This window comes from Lolium perenne, chromosome 4, assembly GCF_019359855.2.
Source record: "Lolium perenne isolate Kyuss_39 chromosome 4, Kyuss_2.0, whole genome shotgun sequence".
NCBI classification, from domain to species: Eukaryota; Viridiplantae; Streptophyta; class Magnoliopsida; order Poales; family Poaceae; genus Lolium; species Lolium perenne.
Window position 1 is genome coordinate 92,096,475 of NC_067247.2, and position 23,391 is coordinate 92,119,865.

The following is a 23,391-nucleotide window of genomic DNA, read 5'->3' on the forward strand; positions in this document are numbered from 1 at the left end:
CGGAAAGAGCTTCAGAATCCCCCGAGATGGGTTCTGCAATGGCGGTCGCGATGGAACTTTTCATGGTGGAGGCTCGGGTATCCAGGGTTTTCCCGAGATCGTGAATAAATAGGCGGAGGAGGCGAGGTCGGTGACCGCCTGGGGGCCCACACCACCCCTAGGCGCGGGCCAGGGCCAGGCCGCGCCTAGGGTAGGTGTGGCCGCCCTGCTGCCCCTCTCCGACTCCCCTCTGGACTATGTCTTCGTTATGATAAAATATTGACTTTGTCTTTTGTTTCGTCTAATTCCGAGAATATTTCCTGTACAACTTTTTTGAAATACAAAAACAACAGAAAACAGGAAACTGACACTATGGCATCTTGTTAATAGGTTAGTGCCAGAAAATGTATAAAAATGCAACGAAGTATGAGCAAAACATATATGAATTGGTGTAAAACAAGCATGGAGCATCAAAAAATATAGATACGTTTGAGACGTATCAATTGTACATGTTTGGTGACCACCCTCAAGGGTCCCCTAGTGGAGTGTGGCATCTTGCATTGTGCAAGAGCGCCTTGGAAGAGCTTTGTGCTTCCACACTGCTCCAATGGAGACTAGCTTAAGTGACCTTCGGGATACATCATTGTCTCCGCCTCCACTCGGTTATTCTTTTAACCGAACTCTTTACTTATGCACTTTACTTTGTGATAGCATTTATGTTTAATTTTATATATATTGCTATCACATAGTTGTTTGTATTGCTTAGCATAAGTCGTTGGTGTATATAGGTTTTGTGGTTGATAAACTAAAGGCTAGTTTTATTTCGTATTTGTTAAGCCCGTATCATAAAATGTAGCCTACATATGTGTCCTTTCACCTCACACAAGAAATACTTCTATGTGTGGATGTTAATAATTAGTTGGACTATAAATGATAAGCTCACGGTAGCATGACTTCAAAATGTTAGTTTTCACCGCATACACGCCTATGCTATAATATATCTTTGGGAACTATTAGGAAAAGCAAATAGAAAATTACTCTACAATTCTAAGCTTTATAGACAATTAATACTACTATAGACAACATATAAAATTTCTAAAACCAAAAACTTGAGACCGTGCTGATCATTGGTTTCTAAAATTATTATTTGTCTATGAAAAATGGATCGAATTATATATGTAAGTTAGAATCTCAATGCGAGTTACCTTTTTTTTGCATTGTTTCATGTTTCACATTTTTCTTAGAAACATAATGATATATTAATACATCCCAAAAGAGAGGCAAAAATAATACATTTGCGAAGTGTATGGATGTCTAAAGCATCATTTCTTTTGCAAAAAAAAGAGATGAATAGGAGAAAAACATATTAAATAATATAAATGGAAATACTTAAGTCTTCGTAAGTACATAAGTGATAACCTTGCATTTGCAAGGGCCATCATGCTAGTTACACTATTAATATATTTCACGCAAACCTTTTTTTTTTTTGAAATAACCAATATATTAAGCAAGCAAGCCGCCTCATTAAAAACCTTCCAGTCCCCTTCGGTACCCTGGTAAGGAAAAGAGTGCGTCTGGTACTTGCTGCTTCACAAATTCAGTACAGTTACATCATTTAGCACATCTGTCAAAACAGATGAGGGTGGATCACTATCCCAAATAGAAAAACTATTAGACTCAAAACTCAATCTAGCTTGATTATGCGCCGTCTTGTTTGCTTCTCTGGGACAATGCTGAAATGAGATTCTTCCAATTCTTCGCGCAATTTGAAAACAATCTGCCAGAATAGCTGAATAAGGGCTCCATAACTCAATTTCTCCGTTGCATGCTGTAATTAAGTCCAAACTATCTGATTCTACAACTACAGGGGAACATCCAATATTCTCCAGTAACATCATGCCATTCTTCATAGCCATTGCCTCAGCCGAGGCTGGGCTCATAATATTCGCCAATGGCCAGGTCCCGCCCCCTATGGCCTCACCGTGAGAGTTCCTGATCACAGCTGCCGTTGCACCCGATCCATTAGGAAAGAAGCAGGCGTCTATGTTAAGTTTATACTGGTGAGCCAGAGGTTTACTCCACGTTATAACCTTCGGAGTTGCTCTCTGATCTGCTAAAGAGAAGTTCATTGTTAGAGCTTTTATAGAAAACGCAGAGCTAATAGCTGAAGCTATTCTTTCCCCCTTCACCCCTTCTCGGCGCTGCCACCAAATATACCAGGCTGCCACCGCCACTGTCTCCTTCAAGCTCAGAGCACCAAGAACAGGAGTATGTACTAAGTCTGATCGTAGAATCTCTTCCAGAACTACACTCCCAGATTTATTAATTTTTGACCATTGCATGATAAACTCCTTCAAGCCTAATGCTGCCCAGACTTCGATTGCTCGTTTACATGTGAATATAAGGTGCAGGATATCCTCAGCTCCCGACTTACATATCGGACATTGGGCTGGCACTTTTATATGACGATTAGCTAAAATAGACATACCAGGGATCAAACCATGCAAAGCTCGCCATATGAAGATTCTGACTTTGGATGGAACCTGTAGTTTCCAAACAATTCCCCATACTGGATTACTTGACGATGAACTTTGACCCGTATTGCTTCTGATTTTAATGCCGAATTGATGTTCCCATTCCGAGTAATATGCCGAACGTACCGAGAAACAAAAATTGCTAGTCTTATGCCATGCCACAAAATCCTCTCTTAGCTCTTGGCTGATAGGAATCTGTAAAATTCTTCTGACATCCAGCGGGTTGAAAATTTCACTTAGTAATTGTTCATCCCAAAGACCTGAAACTGGATCAATTAGATCATCAACTGTTCGTAGAAGACAATTTCCACGGGCAGTTTCAATCTTGCGTGTCACACTCCCAGGGACCCAATGATCTCTCCATATATTTATTCTTCTGCCATTCCCCACTCGCCAGATATGCCCTCTTTTGAAAGTCTGTATCCCACAAACAATGCTCTGCCAGGTAAAAGAAGATCCTTTCTTAGGACCCGCAGCCAACAGATTACCATCTGGATAATATTTAGCTTGTAGTATCGACGCACAAAGACTGGTTGGATTGTTCAGGAGTCTCCATACTTGTTTTGCCAACATTGCCAAATTGAAAGAATGAAGATCTCGGAAACCCATCCCTCCATCAATTTTTGGGATACACATTCTCCACCATGCTCTCCAATGCATTTTCTTATGATCATCCGTATCACCCCACCAGAAGGCTGCCATAGCATCTGTAATAGACTTGCAAATATTTTTGGGTATCTTGAAAACCCCCATCGCAAAAACTGAAATAGATTGAATTACAGCTTTCAGTAAAATTTCTTTTGCACCCATCGACATTGTTTTCTCCTTCCACCCATTTAACCGGGAAATCACTCTTTCCAGCAGATACATGAAGTTATCACTCTTGTCCACCCCCACCATAGCAGGCAGTCCCAAATATCTATCAGATAACGCCTCTGTCAAAATATTCAGCTCGGTACATATATCAGCCTTAAGTTGAACATCAACATTGGGGCTAAAATAAATGCTACATTTTCCATCACTCACCAATTGCCCTGAGTTTGCACAATATTGATCAAGAACTTGTCTCAACGAGGTTGCATTAACTATGTTTGCCTTCATAAGGATCAAGGAATCATCAGCAAATAAAAGATGTGACACTGATGGTGCATTTCTGCACACCTTAACCCCTTCAATACCACGAACCTCCTCTTGATGAGCCAGTAAACTTGATAAACCCTCCGCACAAATCAGAAAGAGGTAGGGAGAAAGAGGATCCCCCTGCCTTAAGCCCCTGGTTGGAATAAAACCTTCTGTTTCTTGATCATTATATCTTACTTTGTACTTCACAGATTTCACACATGACATTAGCAGCTCGACCACCTCTGAATGAAAACCCAATTGAAGTAACATTCTTTCGAGGAAAATCCACTCTACTCGATCATAGGCCTTATGCATATCCAATTTCACAGCACAGTATCCAACCTTTCCTTTTTTCTTATTCTTCATAGTATGTAAACTTTCATAGGCCACAAGAATATTATCTGTGATCATTCTTCCAGGAACAAAGGCACTTTGAACTGGTGAAATAACCTCATCTAAAATATGCTTAACACGAAAAGCAATCATCTTGGAAATTACCTTATAGAGAACATTGCATAGGCTGATTGGTCTGTATTGGGAAATTGATTCTGGATTTTCAACTTTTGGAATCAGCACAATAACCGTATCATTCCAACCTTCAGGTACTACCTTATCATTTATAGCCTGTAGCACCTCCTGTGTCAAAGCTTCACCCAATATATGCCAACATTTTTTGAAAAATATTGCATGTAAACCATCTGTGCCAGGAGCTTTCATATCCCCAATAGAGAATAAAGCCTTCCGTACATCCTCAGCTGTGTATGGTCGGAGGAGAGTGTCATTCATAGCAGCTGTCACCCGGGGAACAACTTTCTGTAAAAGTGATGGGTCAGTATCATATACTTCAGTAGAGAATAACCCTGAAAAATAATCAGATATCATAGGATTAAGATATGCCGTCCCTTCCCTCCAAATTCCATTCTCATCCTTCAACCTCTTTACTTTATTTCTCTGCCTGCGTTCCTTTGCAAAATTGTGGAAGTATGATGTATTTTTGTCCCCGAATTGGAGCCAGTTAACTCGGCTTCGCTGGGCCCAGTGAATCTCTTCCTGAATCAACAGTTTTTCAATTTCAATCGCTAACTCCTTCTGGCGGGAAACGTTTTCATCAGTAAGGGCGCCCCTCGCCACAGTTTCAAGCTCGCGTTGTGCTGATTTTATACGTTTGCTGGTACTTTTAAGAACAGTACGATCCCACCTATGCAACTGATCATGGACACGAGCCAGTCTTCCCGCTAGATCCATGCCATTCAAATGTTGGGTTGATTCCCATGCCCCTTCTACTACTTCCTTAAATCGGTCTTCCTTCAGCCATCTAGCTTCAAATCTCAGAATCCTCGGCCCATATGTATCCTGAGTAATCTGCTCCTCCAAAGCCAAGAGTAAAGGCCGATGATCTGATCGGCTATACGGCAAATTCTCTACACTAGCTCCTGTAAACTTATTTTTCCAAGCCTCATTAACCAGAACCCGATCAAGCCTCTCTCGGATTTTACCCCTATGCCAAGTGAATTTGTCTCCAATATAACCGAGATCATGGAGATTGCAGTCTGTAAGTGCATCTCTAAAAGCTTGCATAAACTTGATTGGTCTAGGGTTGCCTCCCTCTTTCTCAAAGGGATAAAGAATTTCATTCAAGTCCCCCATCACAACCCAAGGCATGGTGCTCTGAGCATGCAAATCACGTAAATGCTGCCATGTCTTGTATTTATCCTGCCATTTTGGCTCTCCATATAAACCTGTAAAACGCCAAATATTATCCGGACCACTGCCTATAGTAACATCAATATAATTTTCCATTTTGTACCGAAGACCAACCGTAATCTCCTTCTTCCAAAGTAACAGGAGACCACCACTCCTACCGTCACTTGTAACAACGATTTTATGATCCATATTTAACTTCCTACGTAAACACTCTGCTGGCCAAGTATCTAAGTGAGTTTCAGAAAGAAAAAGAACATCCGCACCTCTGCGCTTTTGAAGATTCGCAAGCGCAATAACTGCCGCAGCCCCTCCTAGGCCATGGCAGTTAAGACCTAGTATTTTCATTGCTCCTGGCGGTCACCCTCGAGGGGCGCCGCCAATAAATTCTCATTTGCTGCAGGTGTTTCATCATCTTCATTCGGTCGAACCTTCTTTTTGTTCATATTCTTCTGGGGAGTAATGTTGCCAACATCACTTATCCCTCCTCCCTCAAACTGTCCTACCATAGCCAACACTCCAACTCCAGCTGTAGGATCACCCACTGTAATTGCCGCTGCTCCTACCTCTCTTGCAGAGTTTTCAGCTATTCTTTTTCTAATGAACGGGTTGTGCAACACATGCCCTTCATACTCCATGTCTGATGGAACATTTTCATCTCCCAAATTCCCATCCTTTGCAAACGGGTTCGAGCCTCTTCCCATACCACGACCCCAGGGTCCACCATCTCTACCTCCTCCACCTCGGCCACGACCAGAGTTTCTGCCACGACCCCTACCTCTACCACCATCCGCAAGAATGAAATCACCCCATTCGAGTTTTGATATTTCATGTTCCCCCGTGCCACACTCCTCATACCAGTGACCGATCATGCCACAACAACCACAGAAAACAGGCATCTTTTCATACTTCAACTGAAAGAATTCTTTCTTACCATCCCTTGTTACTGAGGCAAACCTACTTATCTTTTTGTTCACATCTAGCTTCACCTTTATACGGACAAAACTGCCGACAAAACCCGATGGCAATTTGATTTGAACCTCTGTCACTTCTCCCACATTGCGGCACATCCCTTTTATAATCGGAGCCTTCAGATAATTGTCAGGCAGTGAATGGACTTGCGCCCACACCCCTATTCTATCAAGTTTTACTGCTCTCGGATTGGTAAATCCATCATATTCCTCAATGATTAGTGCCTGGTCCCTAAAGAGCCATGGACCTTGATGCATGGCTTTGTTCCAATCTGCTAGACAATGGAATTGTATAGTGAACAGATTTGCATCTACTCTCCTCCAGGATACCTCCTTCGCCGGATTCCATGACGATCTCATGTCAGCAAATAGTGCACTCTGGCTAAACCCTATTTTTGATGTATGAACTCGAGCTATCGCCAGCCACTTTGCTTTGAAATCTGGTTCGTCTGCTTCTTCTTCCCACACAAAATCTTCGATCTCATCTTCCTGGAGATGCAGCCTTCCGAGCAGATCCTCGACCTCTTCCTTCTTTCTGCCCGACGATCCACTGGATTCCCCTTCATCTTCAGGCTTCCCCGATTTCCCAGGCCCTTCGTCTTCCTTCCTCTCCGCAGGTTTCTCCGACGAAGCCATACCCTACGGCCGTAGCACAGCAGCGAGAACGACGATCCGATCAGCGGAACCACGGTCGATAACCACGAAACTCTGGGATCACCGGGGCGCCGCCAGAGGAAAGAGAAACCCTAGTTATTTCGCTAGGGGAAAAACTTAGAACCTTGCTGGTTGGTTGGTTGGTAAAGCACCTTCCAGCCTTTTACTATTTCACGCAAACCTTAATTAGTAAAACAAATACATATTTGATACACAATATGAAAGAATGCTTCAACCTTTAAAGAAACCTAAACTGGAATTAAACTGTTTTATGTGAAGCTGTCGAAGTGTTCACATGCACTTGTGAAAGTATATATACTCCATACTTATCATCTGATGAGCTTTAGTGGGCGAATCATGGCGTTGTCCTCATGATCCAGAATCTGCGAGTAATCAAACAGCAATGTCAGAAATTAGTACTGGGAAGGTAAAAAAAAGTCAGTTTTGTTTTTGTCATAAGTAAAAAAAAAATGTAAATGATCGGTGCTCAACAAGCTCATCGATCGGCCGAAGTGATGCGAAAGCACAAGTATATACGTACGTGGCAGTGGTAGACGTAGCCGGGCTCGGCCGTGGCGTCGAATGGGTAAGCCTCGCCGGTGTCCACCATCAAGAACTTGACGACGATCGTCGTCACGTAGCCCGGCGCCATCTTCACCACGTTCTTCCACGTCCTCTCGTGCTCCAGCACGGCCACCGCGTCGCCCACGGCGTGCCCACTGACGTTGCACCTGACCGCGTCGTTGAGCCTGACCATGCAGCCCTGGAACTCGTCCAGCCCAACGAGCGCCCGGACGCGCACCGCCTGGAACGTGGCCAGGTGGAGGTGGAGCGGGTGATTGTCCGGCGTGAGGTTGATCACCTCCCACACCTCCGTCGTGCCCGCGCGCGGCGTCTCCGTCGCCGGGTCCTCCAGCCGCTTCCCGTTGATGTACAGGTGCGTCGGGTTGCCCGTCGCGTCGTCGTCGTACTCGTACAGCACGATGTACCTCTTCCGCGCCGCCTCTTCCTCGGCGACCTTCACGTACTCCAGCAGCCTCGCCGGCACCCTGGAGTAGTCCCTCGTCTTCGCCGGATCCACGACGAACTTCATCACCTTGCCGGAGAGGCGGCCCGGAGCGTCGCCGTCGGGGTACGGGTACGGCGCCGTGTTGACCAACTCCACCTCGGGAGGCATGGACTGGTCGGAGAAGTCGATGACGAAGTCAAACGTCTCGGACACACCGATGAGGATGTGGGTGGCGGTGACCGGCCGGGGCAGGTAGCTGGTGTCGGAGCCGACGACGTGGAAGGGGATGCCGTTGGTCAGAGAGAGGTTGAAGTAGCGCGCGTTGCTGGTGTTGATGACCCGGAAGCGGTAGCGGCGGCGCGCGACGCAGAGGAACGGCCACGCCTTGCCGTTGACGGTGATGGCATCGCCGAAGTACTCAGGCTGCCACTGCGGGTGGATGTCCGGGTTATTGCCGGTGAAGTTCATGTAGAGCGAGCCGTCCGCGTAGAAGCTGCGATCGGCGAGCACGAGCACCCGGTCGAACTCGTCGCCGCAAGGGAGACCGAGCGGCGCCTCCACCGCCGGGTTGCGGATGACGTAGGCGCCGAGGAGGCCGGCGAGGAGGTTGGCGCGGGTGAGGCCAAGCGCGTGGTCGTGGTACCACAGAACGCCGGGGGACTGGACGTTCGGGTACGCGTACGTCGGCGTCGTCCACTTGGGGCCCCTCTCGCGGAAGCCGGATGTGAACCAGGCGAAGGCGCTCCCATCGGACTGCGGCGGGTGGATGCCGCCGTGGAGGTGCACGACGGTCGGGACGCCGCCGTGCCTGGGGATGGCGACAGGCACGGTGGGGTCCCACGGGAGGATGTGGTGCTCGGGCAGGTGGTTCTCCCACGTCACCCACAGCGGGACCCCCTGAAGAGCCTCGATGGTTGGCCCCGGGAAAGTGGCGCTCTCCGCCGACGTGCCGAACGCGAACACGGTGGTCGCCGGCAGGTCACGATGGAATTTCTGCACGCAAGGAGAGAGAACTTGCAATTTAGCAATCACATCATACAGGCACAAAAGATAACAATAATGTAGTGAAACGAACCCATTTTTTCTGGTACATCCCGATGGCGAGGTGCACCGGCGTGGGGCGGCCGTGTTCCATGGAGTAGCCGTGTATCTTCGGCATCTGCGGGAGCCTGTCGACGTACATCTCCAGCGAGCCGGCCACCTTCTCGAGCGTGTCCTCCGACACCGGCGGCGGCGGCCTAGTCCCGGACGCGAGGGCGGCGAACAGAAGCAGGACGGCGAGCTCCGCTTTGCCGGGCATTTTCTCTGCAACAAGCCGACGAGGCAGAAGCATCGATGAGTGCTGGTAGATTGCGTGCAATATATTCCCAATTGTTGCAACACATTCGTCAAAAACAACTTAAGCGTGCAAATGTGCAATACATTCAATCGTGGAAGTGCTGTCCGTGTCAAGATGCAAGAAACAGATAATGTGATGAGCACTAGCTATAGCTGGTGTTGAAGATCGAGCATCTATATGCAGTACTGTCTATATGCATGTATATATGCTGATGTGGAGCTTCCACTAGAATTGTATCATGCATTCATGTGCATATAACAAATCTCTTTTCTTTTGGCTGCTAGTTTTGATCATGGAACGACGACAATGGAGAATGGACATCTTTGCTAAAAGCTATGGTGTTGATATCGTGTGTACTCCACTGCTTGAGGCGGGACTTCAAGAGAATATATGCATGTATGAGGAAATAAATGAAACGATAGTACAAACCCGTGAGACGATTGTTGGAAATTGAATTAAAGTACTCCTTTGCTGGTTTGGCATGCATCACTTACATGGCCCCTCTCTCTATATATAAGCAATAAGCGCAACCAAATTTTGCAGCCAGGTTGGCTAGCAGATCATGCGAAATCAGACAAGATACACTTAGATCGATCGATGGCGTGACAAGTTAATTAAGCAAGAGAGGGCCAGCCGGCGTCGCTTGGCTATATCCAGGCGAGTGCTGCTTATTTACTTGTTTTACAAGTGTGAACGAGCTAAATGCTTGCCGTGCGATTAAATCAAAACGACTAAGCTAAGCAAGTACTATAAAACAAATCAGTAGAGTATATATGTGAGGAAGAAGGCACATGCTGACTGGGTTTAATTACTGGAGTTAAGTCCATTTTAAACCTTGAACTTATGGAAGAAAGCTAAATCAGACCCCAAACTATTAATCCCGGTAATCAGCACACTAATCTTTCCAATCCCAGTCTAAGCTGAACCTTTGGTTCCTTGCCAAACAGGGATTCCAGACATGGACGAGGCATGGCTGGAAGGCCAGATCGAGGCGAGCTGTTTACTTTGGGCCGGCCCATTCTTTTCAGCCCAGCCATTCTGTAGTTTCTGAGGAGAGGAGCTCCTGGTGATCTGCGCTCCCGCGACGGCAATGGCGACGATCGATTGATCGCTGCCACCGCTGATGATCGTGACGACGCGACAAATAACAACAGACCAGGTAATGTCTCCGACGTGCTAATCATCTCCCGTCTGCAAGTTTTTTTGATTTTAACACCATTAGGGTTAGGGTTATTAGCGGCAGAATTGTGGTTTTTTGCATAGGGAAAGTGAGATTTTTAGGGGATTTCTATGAGATTTCTTCATCTATACGGCTTGGACTAGCATATTTACGTGTTACCTCTTTCCAGTGTAGGATCTTTCTGTCCAATCATGGACCCTTCAAAGATACTGAATGTGAGATTCCTTTTTGGTGGCGAGTTCATCCGCATTGGTCCTCAACTCGACTATGTGGGTGGGGATGAGGCTATTTCAGAGATTGAGAGGGACAAGCTCTCGCTGCAGGAGATCAGAGGATTTCTTAAAGATCATGTAGAACTGAAGGAATCGATGAAACTGTATTTCCAAATTCCAGGGACTGAACTTGCGGATGGTTTGGTTTTTCTGCATGACGACACAGTTTGTATGAAAATGGCAGATTATATATGTGTTGGAGGAGTGGCAAATGTGTTTGTTGAGTATCACGGAGAAGAGGACAATGCTGAAAGCAGTAGTGGCAGTGATTTTGAAGATTCGTGTCTCAATATGAGTGATGATGAACCCGACGAAATAATTACCGCTGAACCTACTAAATCTGATGAAATGATTGAGATGTTTGTTCCAAATGACAATGGTGTGATTACACAGGTGATTAGCAGCCCTCTGAAGCATCCATCTGCGAGCGGAAGTAAAGAGCAAATACTAGGTACTAACACTGATATGCCAGTGGTTACTATTACTGATAATGATGAAAGGGCATACAGTTCAGATTCAGAGGATGACACAGAGTACATGCCACATAGTGAAGATAGTGGAGAAGATTCAGAAGTGGTTGAGCTCAGAAAACATGCAAGGAAATTCAATAAGAGGATGAGGGATTCAAAGAGTTGGATCAACTCAAATGCTCCAGTTCCAGTAGATCTGATTGCTAATATGGAAGAACAAATTGGAGATGAGGAGAAGGACTGGCACTTTGAATCATCTGATGAAGATTACAGTTATGATGAGGAATCAGATGGACATATAGTTAGGAAGAAAAGCAAATATGCAAGGTTTAACACTGAATCTGAAATACCTCACTTCACATTAGAGATGGTTTTCAAAAGCAAGAATCAGGTGTGCAAAGCTTTGAGGAGGTATGGGATAGCTACAAAGAGGAGCATTGTGTTCCTTAAATCAGAAGTGGACAGGGTTAGGGCCAAGTGTGGTTGGCCAGGTTGTCCTTGGCTCTTTTATGCAGCAAAAACATCAAGATGCAGCAGGTTCCAGGTTATTACATATGAAGATGAACATAGATGTGCACAGAATAGAGACAACAGGCTTGTCACTGCCAAAGTCATTGCCCAAAGATATGAACACTTCATTTTGGCAAATCCCATGTGGAAAATAGAGAGTATGAAATCAACTGTTCTACATGATATGTTTGCGGATGTGTCAACTTCAAAGTGCAAACACGCCAAGAAACTAGTGATGGATAGACTAATGAGTGGAATGAAAAATGAATACACTAGAGTATTTGACTACCAGTTGGAATTACTTAGGAGCAACCCTGGTAGCACAGTGGCAGTGTGCTTGGACCCAACAAATATACATCAAAATATTTTCCAGAGCTTCTACGTTTGCTTCAATGCATTAAAACAAGGTTTCAAGGCTGGTTGCAGGAAAGTGATTGGACTAGATGGATGTTTTTTCAAAGGTGCAGTAAAGGGTGAATTATTGTGTGCCATTGGCAGGGATGCAAACAACCAGATGTACCCTGTGGCATGGGCAGTTGTTGAGCAGGAAACCAATGAAACTTGGGCCTGGTTTGTTGGCCTTCTCATCAAAGATTTGGACATTAACAAAAATGGACAGGGTTGGGTGTTCATATCTGATCAACAGAAGGGCCTAATCAAAGCCATGAAAGATTACCTTCCAGCTGCAGAACACAGGATGTGTGCTAGGCACATTTATGCAAACTGGAGGAAAAAGCACAGAGCACATGAATGGCAAAAAAAGTTTTGGGCAGTTGCCAAAGCTGCAAACAGGCAAGATTTTAATTATTACAAGGCCAAACTAGCACAAGAAACACCTGAGGGTGCCACAGATATTATGAGAACAGAGCCTGTGCATTGGGCAAGGTCATTTTTTCCAGTGGGGTCATTTTGTGAGTCAGTTGACAACAACATGTGTGAATCATTTAATCATGCAATTGTTGAAGCAAGATTCTATCCAATAATTTCCATGCAAGAGAAGATAAGGAAGAAGGTCTTTGCTAGAATTCAAGAACAAAGGGCCAAAGGCGATAAGTTCAATTCAAAAATATGCCCAGCCATATTTAAGAAGTTGAAGTCAAGTATAGCAAGGACACAATTTATGGAGGTGTTATGGAATGGCAAAGATGGCTTTGAAGTGAAGCTGCTCACAGGGAGGAGAAGGCAGTACACAGTGAGCCTTGACAAAAGAACCTGCTCGTGTGGATACTTTCAATTATCAGGGATTCCTTGTGCCCATGCCATTACTGCTATATACAAATGTGGCAAAGTCGTGGAAGATTTTATTGCTCCTTGTTATGAAGTGGAAGTCTTCAAAAAAATATATGACCACTGTCTACAACCCGTGGAAGGTGAGGAAATGTGGCCAATCAGTGAAAATCCTAGGCCTCAAGCTCCAGGTTATGTGAGAATGCCAGGGAGGCCTAAGAAAAATGATAGGAAGAGAGAAGAGCAAGAGAAGCCTAAAACAAAGAAAATGAGCAAACATGGAACTACTATTGTCTGTTCATTATGTGGCATTTCTGGACACAATATGTCATCGTGCAAGAACAATCCAAATAGAGGCAAGAAGAAGTATGCACACCTTGCCAAGAAAGGGAACACATCTGAGGTGATTATAGTGATCATAGCTAATTTTTTTCAATAATATATTTCATAGTTGATAGAAGTTGATTATAGAGATCATAATTATTTTATGTCAATTATAGTGGTCAAACCTGTTTTTTGTCAATTATATATTTCATAGTTGATATATGTCAATTATAGTGATCATATTTATTTTCTGTCAATTATAGTGATCACAGTTGTTTTCTGTCAATTATATATTTCCTAGTTGATATATGTCACTTATAGCGATCATAGTTATTTTCTGTCAATTATAGTGGTCATAGTTGGAATCTGTCAATTATAGTGATCTGATAATGCTCATTGTAGTTGTTTTATTTCCCTGCATAATGCTCATTTTAGTGATTCATTTCTCTGCATATTTGAAGCAAGTTCAAAGTCCTACGGTACCAGCTGCACCTGCTGCAGTAGCTCCAAGAACAACACCTGCTCCACCTGGTCCAAGAACATCACCTGTTGCAGTACTTTCAAGAACTGCACCTGCGACTAAATTTAAACCTCCCAGGAAAACTGCACAAGTTGAAGGATCTGCAAGTACTGGAGCAAAAAGAGCGAGGAAGAGAGTTGCATCTTCGATCCCTACCTACTCCTATTTTACATGCAGTGGCAACTACTAAGTTTCTCTGTCATTTTTGTTCTTTTGGTGATCATGTAATGAAGTATATGCTTGCCATGATCAAGGTTGCAAACAGTTAGGATTTCATTGTTATGAAATTGCAAGGATATTTATGTTTTCATATTTAAATCTATGAAAATTTCGGCCTGGTGACCATTTATTTGGCACTGATATTTGACAGCAAATGCAACCATTTATTTGCACCTCTGCACCTTCATTTCAACAAATAGTCAGCAATTCATCTGGCATACATCAGTAAAATGCAACCATAATATTTGACATCAAATGCAACCAAATGACAGTATATATTGCATATATTTGTACCATCATCCTCCATAGTACATACTTGATACAAATTGCCAGCAATTCATCTCGCATACATCAATTTTTTATCCACTTTGATGCTAGTAAACCTGACACAAAGATAATAATAGCTTGCTCTCAAATCTAGCCTCAGTAGCTGCAATTTCATTCCCTGCTCTCAAATCTACCCTTTGTAGCTACTAAATCTGACATCAGTTCATTCTCTGCTCTCAAATCTAGCCTCAGTACGTAGCTGGAATTTCTGCATTCTTCTCTTCAATGCTCTTCACTGGAATCTTGCTCTCTGTTCTTCAAATCTTGCTCTCTGTTCTTCACTGGAATGTGATCTTCCTGGAATGTGATCTTCCTTCAATGCTCTTCACTGGAATGTGATCTTCCTTCAATGCTCTCTGTTCTTCATTTCTTCACTGGAATGCGGGATTTCCTGGAATTTCTGCATTCTTCTCTTCAATGCTCTTCACTGGAATCTTGCTCTCTGCTCTCAAATCTTGCTCTCTGTTCTTCACTGGAATGTGATCTTCCTTCAGGACAACATGTACACGTCTTGTAAATCACCCACGAAATCCCGCAGAAAAGTCGTGAGCAGAGAACAACATAACCACATCCATCGTGCTGTTCAAAATTTCGCAAAAAAAGTCAGAAGAAATAGACTAGAACAAAAGCACTGAGATAATTGAGAGGTGGGTCAAATCATACTAACCATGCCATCCACGCACGCGTATCTTCTCCCAGGATTGCAAAGACTACTGGAGATCCAGCGCGGCGCCTTCCTCGCCGGACTGCAGCGGCACATTTCAGCGGCGGATCCTCTCGATACTGCGCTCGCGCCGTCGATTGCAGAGCTCTCCGGCCTTCATGTCCGCCGGCGGGAAAGGAAGAAGCTTCCGACGACCACAGCATCGTCGATTCGGTCGCCGGCTGCTCCTAATTCACCTTCGCCGCCAGCTCTTCTCCGTGAGGACCGCGACCATGAATCTTTTATTTCCCCAATCGACTGTGCGAACCAACCCCCACGCAAGTCTGAGTCAACCACCCATCCGGAGTAGTTAACATGCCACGTCAGCTAATCCCCTCTCTAATAATAGTCAGGTTCGATTTAGACTGGGATTGCAAAGATCAGTGTGCTGATTACCGGGATTAAAAGTTTGGGGTCTGAGTTAGCTTTCTTCCATAAGTTCAAGGTTTAAAATGGACTTAACTCTAATTACTGTTTGACTGGTCTGTGGAGATTGTGTGCAGCAGCATATATCTGCTCACGTGTTGACGCTTAGCTGGAGAGAAAATAATTTTGGGCTGTGTAAAGAAAACAATGATTGGGTAGGTCATCCCAGTGATTTGAAAAGCAGTTTCATGCTGGAACACCTCCAGATGGGCTGGAGTTGTAACATAGTTTACTCCATATATAATAGCAACAATTAATGGTTAATGTATTTCACTATGTAATGCAGCAGTATAGTACACTGAACAAGTTGCTACCGGACCAGATACTATTTTCAGTGGCAATATTACAAGATACTTAGTCAAGAGTCAAACAGATAAGATCTCTCCAGAGGTTTCTTCCTCCACAAACACTTGTGCTAGTTCAAGATCTCAAGCACCTTAAATTCAAAACTTTGACCAACACTGAAAATGAGACGGTATCAACAAATCTGTATTCCACTTCAAGTAAAATCCACCCATTGTACTCAAACTCCACACTTTTTTGATACGGTCACTGATCTTTGAATTACGATGAGTTGTCTCATCGACTGTCATGTAGAACAGTCGGCCGTGGTACGGGCTGATGTGGTGATTTCTGGATCCGCATGTAAGTGGGAGTGGGGTTATGTGGACATGGATCATCCCTTTTTGCGAATGGCTCCTCTGATTAGCTAGTTTTCACGTATATTGTAACATCTTGGGATTATAGGACACGAAAGGGCCAGATTTTTAGAATATATGCATTTCCATTTCATGCAATTAAAATTATGGGGATTTTTTTACTTTTATTTAAACCACAAAGTGATTTAGATCACATTCCATTCCTGATGATTTGGGCATCTAATCATTAAGGGAGTGTTGTTAATCTTGAAATGAACTTTATGAAGGTTTTTAAATGAGGGAATACATGGAAAAGATGTTAACACACTTATAAAATTTGAACTGAAAATGGAGTTGGATCTTAGATTCAAACTGAACTCAAACTCAATATAAACAAGGAAAATAATACAAGTATGAAAGAATCACATTTATTCCAAGAATAGATATTGCAAGGTTTATTACAAATCTTGGAATAGTAAAATAAAATTACAAGAAAATGGAACCTACAAACTAAAACCTAAACTAATATGCATATCTTCTTTTATGCATCATACCTACAAAACAAACCAATACAAAGAGAGAGTGTTGTGAGGTTAAAATATTCACCTTCACCATAATGGTGGGGCAATTTGTTGTTTGAGCTCAACAAAAGGGATTCTAGAAAGAACACCTGAATTCACTAAATTAATTAGAGGGAACATAGAGAACCATCTTATTGAAAATCAAGGCACTAATGGACATCAAGGCAACAACATCAACTCACAAGAAGGGGTGTGCCAAGACAACACTATAAGATTAGCATCTTAGTTTCAATCAGATGCAAATGACCAATATCCGGCCCACATCAAGTAGCCCCGGACCTTAAGTCCTTAGTTGATTCTTAGGGGTCGGATATTTGCAAATATCCAGCCCCGGATTATCCGGCCTGGGGCAAATTTGCTCCTTTCTCTTTCTTGCTTTTCAACATGAATTCGATCAAAGATTAACTCTGCACCATTTCAACCCAGAATTCGATCAAAGATTAACTCACCATTTCAACGCACATCAATGTATCACACATGTTGTCATCAAACACACAAAACCATAAAGTTGGAGAGATGTTCTTTCCATCTCCCCATTTTTGGTGTTTGATGACAACATACGAATTTGCAATAAAATCACTAGTATGAACCAACATGTTGACAACAGATAGAGGCACTCCCCCTACATATGTGCATATAAGTAATTTGCATTTGAATACAAATGCACCACACATAGGTATGAGATGCCTCGAAACATAAGCTAGGCAACATGAACAACAATATGAGACATAGTCACATATAGTTGAGACATTGAGATAGAGATCATACCAATATGGTGATATAGAATGCCGAATTCCATAAGTCACGTACCATATAATAATTCATAGTATCAACATATAGAATATAGAATACCGAAATCCATAGTCTCAACATATAGAATATAGAATACCAAAATCCATGTCTCAAAAACCATACTACAAGCCCATAAAATAGTTCAACATAACCAATATAATGAAACACAAATGTTCAACAAATGAAAGGATCACAAGCTCTCAAAGTGTGGTAAACTCATATGCTTGTGCTCACCCATGCAAATTCTGGAGAATCCCTAAATAGAACGAATTCTCCCCCTTTGGCATCAAAACGCCAAAAAGGGAAAAGAGTGATGCAACACGCCCCAAGGGAATCACTCCGAGCCCGTCTCAGACTCATTGTCCTCTGCGGCTGGTGGAGAGGTGCGAGAGATGCTGCTCCTCATAAGACTCTGCTCAATCTTGGACCAATGAACCTGAGAGGAGTGCCAACTGCTTTAGGTAGGGTGGACAGGAGGCTGAGGAGGAGAACCTTTCTCACGACTAAGCTTATGAAGAACTACCGCCTGAGTGTGTTGGATGGTTGTGTGCTCACGACTGGCATGAAAGTTCTCCTTGTGGATCTCAATGTTCATGCAAAGAATATTCCTCTGGAACCAGTTCAGCTTCTTCACCTCCCTATGAATGAAAGGAGAAGCAATCGAACGACCGTGGGCGGTGCCACTAGAACGGGCATCTCCCATAAACGAACTAGTAGTAGGGGCAGTAGGGGCCGCTGGCTTCCTCTTCACAGTGCCTTCTTGACCTTATGGTCCATATAAGGATACATACTCAAATCCTCAGCCAGAATAGTGTCATTAATAAGAAGTTGTATGTATGGTGCGTATGGAAGAGAAGTACGGGATACCATGGCATCAAACATCGCATGAAAGATATAGTCCATCACATTAATAGTGAAATCTCTAGTCTCATCACCATCATGTGCACACTCACAAGCTAGACGAAGAAGGTCAACTAGTGCACCACGAATAGCATCACCACTTTGCAATGGTGGATGAAAAAAGCGAAGGAGATGATCGTGTGTATGAAGTAGACCAGTAATAGTGCCAACAGCTCCAGACTTTGTGTAGAGATCATAAACCACATCCTTATCTGTGCGGTTAGGATGATGGAGACGGTGAGCAGAGCACCATTGAAAGGATAACTAAGAAACTGAGCAAACTTGTGGAAAGTGGCCTGACATGGAGAAGAGACAGACATCCATTGCATTGTGCGGTCATCATCCTTCTTGATAGCAAGAGTGGCATATAATTGTTGTATGAGGAGAATATTGTAGTTGCACTTGATCTTCATAAGCTTGTGCAACCCCATCCTCTCTATCACCCAAACTGCATCTGCAAAGTGGTTGTTGTCTGAGAGCTGATCTAGATCAATAGATTGCATTGGCCTCACTTTTGGCTTCGGTTCATAGATGTCCTTAAAAATGAATAGCTGCTCCATGCACCAAAAACGGGGGTCCTCAATGTCAAACTCCCGCTCTACTTCCTCATATCAGTTCTTTTGCCTTATAGCAGCATAGGCAACAGAGTCCATATACTTGTGATTGGGCCTTAGTGTCCTTGCCTTTATGCCGCATGGTGGCAGACTTCCTTGGAGCTGACTGACCAATATCATCACTGGAACAAGCAGAGCGAGGGTGACACCTCGGACGTTCAAAATGCGAACCACCTGTGATATGTGATACGCGTACAGCACGCGACCGTTGGGAACCCCAAGAGGAAGGTGTGATGCGTACAGCAGCAAGTTTTCCCTCAGTAAGAAACCAAGGTTTATCGAACCAGTAGGAGCCAAGAAGCACGTTGAAGGTTGATGGCGGCGGAGTGTAGTACGGCGCAACACCAGGGATTCCGGCGCCAACGTGGAACCTGCACAACACAACCAAATTACTTTGCCCCAACGTGACAGTGAGGTTGTCAATCTCACCGGCTTGCTGTAACAAAGGATTAGATGTATAGTGTGGATGATGATTGTTTGCAGATAACAGTAGAACGAGTATTGCAGTTGATTGTATTCGATGTTAAGAATGGACCGGGGTCCACAGTTCACTAGAGGCGTCTCTCCCATAAGAATAAGCATGTTGGGTGAACAAATTACAGTTGGGCAATTGACAAATAAAGAGGGCATGACCATGCACATACATGTTATGATGAGTATTGTGAGATTTAATTAGGCATTACGACAAAGTACATAGACCGCTATCCAGGATGCATCTATGCCTAAAAAGTCCACCTTCAGGTTATCATCCGAACCCCCTCCAGTATTAAGTTGCAAACAACAGACAATTGCATTAAGTATGGTGCGTAATGTAATCAACGAATATATCCTTAGACATAGCATTGATGTTTTATCCCTAGTGGCAACAGCACATCCACAACCTTAGAGGTTTCTGTCACTCTCCCAGATTTAATGGAGACATGAACCCACTATCGAGCATAAATACTCCCTCTTGGAGTTACAAGCAAAAACTTGGCCAGAGCCTCTACTAGTAACGGAGAGCATGCAAGATCATAAACAACACATAGATAATAGATTGATAATCAACATAACATAGCATTCTCTATTCATCGGATCCCAACAAACACAACATATAGCATTACAGATAGATGATCTTGATCATGTTAGGCAGCTCACAAGATCCAACAATGATAGCACAATTAGGAGAAGACGACCATCTAGCTACTGCTATGGACCCATAGTCCAGGGGTGAACTACTCACTCATCACTCCGGAGGCGACCATGGGGGTGAAGAGTCCTCCGGGAGATGATTCCCCTCTCCGGCAGGGTGCCGGAGGCGATCTCCTGAATCCCCCGAGATGGGATTGGCGGCGGCGGCGTCTCTAGAAGTTTTTCCGTATCGTGGCTCTCGGTACTGGAGTTATTATCGATGAAGGCTTAAGTAGGCGGAGGAGGTAGGTTTAGGGGCGACGCGAGGGGCCCACACAACAGGGCCGCGCGGCCAGGGCTTGGGCCGCGCCGCCCTGGCGTGTCGCCGCCTCGTCGCCCCACTTCGTTTCCTCTCCGGACTTCTGGAAGCTTCGTGGAAAAATAAGATCCTGGGCGTTGATTTCGTCCAATTCCGAGAATATTTCCTTACTAGGATTTCTGAAACCAAAAATAGCAGAAAACAACAACTGGCTCTTCGGCATCTTGTTAATAGGTTAGTGCCGGAAAATGCATAAATATGACATAAAGTATGCATAAAACATGTAGGTATCATCAATAAAGTGGCATGGAACATAAGAAATTATCGATACGTTGGAGACGTATCAGCATCCCCAAGCTTAGTTCATGCTCGTCCCGAGTAGGTAAACGATAACAAAGATAATTTCTGAAGTGACATGCCATCATAATCTTGATCATACTATTGTAAGCACATGTAATGAATGCAGCGATTCGAAGCAATGGTAAATGTAATGAGTAAACAACTAAATCATATAGCAAAGACTTTTCATGAATAGTACTTTCAAGACAAGCATCAATAAGTTTTGCATAAGAGTTAACTCATAAAGCAATAATTTCAAAGTAAAGGTATTGAAGCAACACAAAGGAAGATTAAGTTTCAGCGGTTGCTTTCAACTTGTAACATGTATACCTCATGGTTATTGTCAACATAAAGTAATATAATATATGCAATATGCAAGTATGTAGGAATCAATGCACAGTTCACACAAGTGTTTGCTTCTTGAGATGGAGAGAAATAGGTGAACTGACTCAACATAAAAGTAAAAGAAAGGCCCTTCGCAGTGGGAAGCATCGATTGCTATATTTGTGCTAGAGCTTTGGTTTTGAAAACAAGAAACAATTTTGTCAACGGTAGTAATAAAGCATATGCATCATGTAAATTATATCCTACAAGTTGCAAGCCTCATGCATAGTATACTAATAGTGCCCGCACATTGTCCTAATTAGCTCGGATTACCTGGATTATCACCGCAATACATATGTTTTAACCAAGTGTCACAAAGGGGTACCTCTATGCCGCCTGTACAAAGGTCTAAGGAGAAAGCTCGCATTGGATTTCTCGCTTTTGATTATTCTCAACTTAGACATCCATACCGGGACAAATAGACAACAGATAATGGACTCCTCTTTAATGCTTAAGCATTCAACAACAATTAATTTTCTCATATGAGATTGAGGATATTTGTCCAAAACTGAAACTTCCACCATGGATCATGGCTTTAGTTAGCGGCCCAATGTTCTTCTCTAACAGTATGCATGCTCAAACCATTCAACTCATGGTAAATCGCCCTTACTTCAGACAAGATAGACATGCATAGCAACTCACATGATATTCAACAAAGAGTAGTTGATGGCGTCCCCAGGAACATGGTTATCGCACAACAAGCAACTTATAAGAAATAAAATACATAAGTACATATTCAATACCACAATAGTTTTTAGGCTATTTGTCCCATGAGCTATATATTGCAAAGATAAAGGATAGAAGTTTAAAGGTAGCACTCAAGCAATTTACTTTGGAATGGCGGAGAAATACCATGTAGTAGGTAGGTATGGTGGACACAAGTGGTATAGTGTTTGGCTCAAGGATTTTGGATGCATGAGAAGTATTCCCTCTCGATACAAGGTTTAGGCTAGCAAGGTTATTTGAAACAAACACAAGTATGAACCGGTACAGCAAAACTCACATAAAAGACATATTGTAAGCATTATAAGACTCTATACCGTCTTCCTTGTTGTTCGACCCTTACTAGAAATTATCTAGACCTTAGAGAGACCAATTATGCAAACCAAATTTTAGCAAGCTCTATGTATTTCTTCATTAATAGGTGCAAAGTATATGATGCAAGAGATTAAATATGAGCACAACAATTGCCAAGTATCAAATTATTCAAGACATTCTACCAATTACTACATGTAGCATTTCCCGTTTCCAACCATATAATAATTTAACGAAGCAGTTTCAACCTTCGCCATGAACATTATGAGTAAAGCCTAAGGACATATTTGTCCATATGCAACAGCGGAGCTTGTCTCTCTCCCACACAATGAATGCTAGGATCCAACTTTATTCAAACAAAACAAAAACAAAAACAAACAGACGCTCCAAGCAAAGTACATAAGATGTGATGGAATAAAAATATAGTTTCACTAGAGGAACCTGGTAATGTTGTCGATGAAGAAGGGGATGCCTTGGGCATCCCCAAGCTTAGACGCTTGAGTCTTCTTGAAATATGCAGGGGTGAACCACCGGGGCATCCCCAAGCTTAGAGCTTTCACTCTCCTTGATCATATTGTATCATCTCCCTCTCTTGATCCTTGAAAACTTCCTCCACACCAAACTCAAAACAATTCATTAGAGGGTTAGTGCACAATCAAAATTCACATGTTCAGAGGTGACATAATCATTCTTAACACTTCTGGACATTGCACAAAGCTACTGAAAGTTAATGGAATAGAAAAATCCATCAAGCATAGCAAAACAGGCAATGCGAAATAAAAGGCAGAATCTGTCAAAACAGAACAGTCCGTAAAGATGAATTTCTAAGAGGCACCAGACTTGCTCAAATGAAAATGCTCAAATTGAATGAAAGTTGCGTACATATCTGAGGATCACTCACGTAAATTGGCATAATTTTCTGAGTTACCTACAGAGAATTAGGCCCATATTCGTGACAGCAAGAAATCTGTTTCTGCGCAGTAATACAAATCTATTATGAACCTTACTATCAAAGACTTTACTTGGCACAACAATGCAACAAAACTAAGATAAGGAGAGGTTGCTACAGTAGTAACAACTTCCAAGACTCAAATATAAAACAAAAGTGCAGTAGTAAAATCATGGGTTGTCTCCCATAAGCGCTTTTCTTTAACGCCTTTCAGCTAGGCGCAGAAAGTGTGTATCAAGTAAC

The 23,391-nt window shown here is 43.2% G+C and overlaps 2 protein-coding genes across 3 annotated transcripts; one reads left to right on the plus strand and one right to left on the minus strand.

Annotated features, from left to right (window-relative positions):
- Positions 1 to 1,350: 1,350 nt before the first annotated feature.
- Positions 1,351 to 9,784, minus strand: LOC127293307 (multicopper oxidase LPR1 homolog 1). 2 transcript variants are annotated; one of them, XM_051322888.2, is made up of 5 exons: positions 9,739 to 9,784; positions 9,046 to 9,275; positions 7,503 to 8,963; positions 7,143 to 7,344; positions 1,351 to 1,454 (listed from the first exon to the last, which is right to left on the minus strand). In XM_051322888.2, exons 2-4 carry the CDS (start codon positions 9,268 to 9,270, stop codon positions 7,291 to 7,293), a joined length of 1,740 nt encoding a protein of 579 aa, XP_051178848.2. In that variant the 5' UTR covers positions 9,271 to 9,275; positions 9,739 to 9,784; the 3' UTR covers positions 1,351 to 1,454; positions 7,143 to 7,290. The 2 variants fall into 2 exon arrangements, with proteins under 2 accessions (XP_051178848.2, XP_071674794.1); XM_071818693.1 differs by lacking the exon at positions 9,739 to 9,784 and having other exon boundaries at positions 9,046 to 9,417.
- A 1,514-nt stretch (positions 9,785 to 11,298) lies between these two features.
- On the plus strand, positions 11,299 to 14,002 carry LOC127347001 (uncharacterized). Its single transcript, XM_051373237.2, has 2 exons — positions 11,299 to 13,371; positions 13,754 to 14,002. The coding sequence occupies exons 1-2, from the start codon at positions 11,299 to 11,301 to the stop codon at positions 14,000 to 14,002; spliced, it is 2,322 nt and encodes a 773-aa protein (XP_051229197.2).
- The last annotated feature ends 9,389 nt before the right edge of the window (positions 14,003 to 23,391 follow it).